At 47.9% G+C, this 4,272-nt stretch overlaps 1 protein-coding gene across 1 annotated transcript in view; it reads left to right on the forward strand.

Moving 5' to 3' along the window:
- Nucleotides 1-4,272, forward strand: part of SEZ6L2 (seizure related 6 homolog like 2) — a 39,728-nt gene that overhangs the window by 29,270 nt on the left and 6,186 nt on the right. Inside the window, exon 14 of the mRNA XM_018559141.1 lies at nucleotides 4,083-4,272. Within this exon, the coding sequence (XP_018414643.1) occupies nucleotides 4,083-4,272 (190 nt within the window). The remainder of the gene's footprint in view (nucleotides 1-4,082) is intronic.

The following is a 4,272-nucleotide window of genomic DNA, read 5'->3' on the forward strand; positions in this document are numbered from 1 at the left end:
GGCAGCATTTCCTCAGTCTCCCCCCCCTCAGTGATCAGTCTTCTGCAGGCAGGAAGATTTCTTTAGTCTCCCCTCCCTCAGAAATCAAATGGTTACAAACATGTCAGCTGCTTTGCCTGCCAAGGGATATGTTAGTGCTGCGTTCCATCTTTGGTGCACCTTCCAGCAGAGCGCACCTTCCATAGGGATAAATGGTGCATAGCCCATTTATAGCGCAGCACGCTACAGCTGCACCACAATGAACGATCATCCTGTATAGTTCTGTATGGAGCCGCCATATATAAGAACACATGAATGTATTGATTTCCTGTAACGATTAAAGGAGAACTATGGGGTCAGGGCTTTTCCCCATAGTTCTCCTTAGGGTAACGGGAGGACACAAACTAGCGTCCTCCCGTCACCCTAGGCTCAGTATATAGGGAGCTGCAGCTCGCGGTATACCGAGACCGCCGCAGCTGAAGCGGAATCCGACAATTATGTCTGGATCCACCCAGCTGCGTGAGTGACAGCTGGCTCTGCCTATCAGCGCTGGCGGATCGGAGCGGGGAGAGGGGAATCCAGCCCCTCCCCTGTCACGGCAGAGAGCCATGATAGGATCGAGAGGTGAGCGAACGCCGGTATGTGTTTGCTCACCTCCCGATCTACTGAGCCGACCTGTGACAGTCTCATTGTCACAGGTCGGCTAGAACTATGAGGTGAGTGAAAAGCACCCCCCTCATAGTTCTCCCTTAAGTCGCTTCCATCTGCTGGCGGTATGTATTGTAGTGATCAGACGTGCGAATTGTATCTCGGCTCGCTGAGAAGATGTAACGATGGCGCCACCTAGAGGAGGTTCGGGATAAAGTCATCCCGGAGTGGGGCTGTCGCTACTAAAGCAGCTGATACTGTGTACTTGCCATCGGTACCTCACTTCCAGGTCCAGTCCCTGGACGTATCAGAAACAGGACAGTACAATTGTAGCAGCCTTTAGCCACATTCAACTGGACTTGTATGAGAAATGTCACCACACATCCAAGGGGGCTGGGATGACCGTCAGGAACATACCCCAAGATTTATAGCCACACGGGTACCTCAGCCACCTTCATCCAATCACCAGGGTGTCATAAAATCTGTCAACATTGGGTTGGGAGTGGTGACCTGGATCTGAAATTGTGGTTATTAGGTGGCCCCGTGAGCCATAAATGGCCAACAACCACTGGGGACCTTGGATCAATACCTGAAGAGTAATAGATAATGGAACACCTAAGGAACAAGTCAATGGATGATGAGGTATGGTATGAAGGAATGAAATGAAAGGATGACGAGGTATGGTATGAGGGAATGAATCAGGAGGATGATGAGGTAAGGTATGAAGGAATGAAATGAAAGGATGATGAGGTATGGTATGAGGGAATGAATCAGGAGGATGATGAGGTAAGGTATGAAGGAATGAAATGAAAGGATGATGAGGTATGGTATGAGGGAATGAATCAGGAGGATGATGAGGTAAGGTATGAAGGAATGAAATGAAAGGATGATGAGGTATGGTATGAAGGAATAAATGAATCAAAAGGATGATGAGGTATAGTATGAAGGAATGAAATGAATGGATGATGAGGTATGGTATGGAGGAATGAACCAAATGGATGATGAGGTATGGTATGAATGAATGAATCAAATGGATGATGAGGTATGGTATGAATGAATCAAATGGATGATGAGGTATAGTATGAAGGAATGAATCAGGAGGAGGAGGAGGTATGGTATGAAGGAATGAACCAAATGGATGATGAGGTATGGTATGAAGGAATGAACGAAATGGATGATGAGGTATGGTATGAAGGAATGAACCAAATGGATGATGAGGTATGATATGAAGGAATGAACCAAATGGATGATGAGGTATGGCATGGGCGTCTTGTTTGTGTTGTGAGATATATACATTCTCTCCCCCTTCATTAAAAAAAGGAAAGGACAACTCTCCACTCTTCAGGGACGTCCTCCACAGTTGGGTGTCCATCCTCTTCTGGGCTGAATAAAGGCCAGCGTAATTCAACCAACTTCCTGTGAACCCACGGCTGTCATGGACAAGCCCACTGGGAGGTGTCATCACTAGGCCTGGACTTCTGGACTGAGCAGCGATCACACATCCTTATGTGGGTGCCACTCAGCCCATCGCTGTTGCTAGTAGAGAAGAGGAAGGACCTGAGATGTCACCAGACGGCCAGGGTTGGGGGGGCTTCATGGAGGGAAGGGGGGAGGGCAGGAGTTGGGGAAAAGAGAAGCTTTGGAGATGAATTTAAATGCTGATAAATGTTCCCAAAACTCATTACAACTAAGGAGGCCCCAAAAAAGTCTTCCACAATACAGAACACGTCATTAACCATTCGTAGCTATGCCATGACCTGGAGAGATCGGAGCCCCCAGAGACTAGATTAGGGATGCAGGATAAGAAACTGATTTTGGTGTATGGAATCCCAAGTCACAGAGAGTTGAGTCTGTCCGAAGGTCCGTCCAGTCTCCGGCACGTGTAGAATGAAGACTGAGCTGGATCCTGGAATCTGAGAGGTTTCACCTGGAAAAAGCTGCGTGCAGCCGCTCCGCCATCGCTGACCTTTACAGCAAACATAATGCTCAGTCACCACCTGCATTGTGTATTTATAGACGATAAATGATCCGCTCCAGATGGGCCTCCGCCATCCCTCTGACCTTGGAAATATATTGACACAGTAGAATTTTTGGCACGCATATGCTGCATTATTTCAGTACATTGTAATGGGACTCACATGACTCTTCAGTTGGTCTTGGCTCGGGGCGTAAGGTTTGGGATGATGGAAATGAATGTGCCGTGTTTTCTGAGCATTAAGGGGCAATGTGCACCATAGCATTGCGCTCAACACGCGGTACCTGTGCATTTGGCATAACCCTTGCGAGGATCCGAAACGTTAGCACTATATGACATTATGTGACATCCTTCATTAAATAGATCAATGCAATATCGATAGTTGACTTTCCCAGTGTGTGCCGGTGAAATTCTTGAACTTGCTGCTAGTGGTTGCGCGGCGCCATCCGTGCGGTCGCCTTGAGCACCACAGGCACCCTTTTTCATCGTAAGACCGTAGGAGTCCGAATGGTATTTGGATCCTAATGTCAGGAATGTATTAATACAGACTTGTAGAGCAGGGGTAGCCAAACTCCGGCCCTCTAGCTGTGGGTGAAACTGCAACTCCCATTATGCATCTCTCTCCGGGAGTCATGTCTGAGGTTGTGAGAATCTTGCAATGGCTCATGGGATTTGTAGTTCCACCACAGCTGGAGGTCCGGAGTTTGGCTACCCCAGCGCTAGAGTGCGGTACTGTCAGGGCCGGATTTCCCACAAGGCCACCGAGGCCTGTCCTTGGGGTAGCAGTGAGTAGGGGGGGGGGCGGGGCAGCACAGCTTCCAGGTGGGTAGTTTTTTTTCTACATTTAGTCCCTGTGTGATAGCAACAAAATTGAGGAACCTTGCCTTGGGGCAGCAGAGAGAGTAAATCCGGCCCCGGGTACTGTACACTAGGTGCTCTGCTTTGAATGGCACCCCACCTTCCGGAGGCTGTGCATTGCAATGCATGCACTGCTTTTTTAACCTGGTATTGAGGTACCGTGCACTGTGCTGCAATGCATAACCGCTGGGACGTGCATTGGGGCTGCCATGCAAATGAATGGCAATGCACCTAGCACAGAGTACTGCGCGCCATGTGCACTGTGCAATAGCCTAGCAATAGCTTAAGGACGGCCCTTTAATGATGAAAGTTGCAGCTTGTATGAAAAACGATATTGTATATTCTCAGGTCAGGAATTTATTTCTGAACAATAATAAAGGTCTTCTTAATTTCAGCAGACGTCAAGTGAAGTGTCTATGGTTTGATCTTCCATAATACAATGGCCATTATGTTGGTCCATGGTTGGCCAACAACTCATTTGCACGTTTTTAAAGCCTCATGTTGTTCAGCTATCAGCACGGATAATGAAATCTAAAGGCTCTGTATTCATTTGCTCCATGATATTGTATCTAACATATCTTCTTTTCATTCTATCTCCAATGAATTGTAACCCACTTTCTAGTGAAGTACGAGCCTTGCATGAACCCCGGAGTTCCAGAGAATGGATACCAGACCCTGTACAAGCACCATTACCAGGCAGGAGAGGCTCTGCGCTTCTTTTGTTATGAAGGCTTTGAACTGATCGGAGAAGTGACCATCATCTGCGTCCCCGGGCACCCATCACAGTGGACCAACCAGCCTCCTCTCTGTAA

The sequence above is a fragment of the Nanorana parkeri genome, unplaced genomic scaffold, assembly GCF_000935625.1.
Source record: "Nanorana parkeri isolate BGI_ZX_2015 unplaced genomic scaffold, ASM93562v1 scaffold379, whole genome shotgun sequence".
Lineage (NCBI taxonomy): Eukaryota > Metazoa > Chordata > Amphibia > Anura > Dicroglossidae > Nanorana > Nanorana parkeri.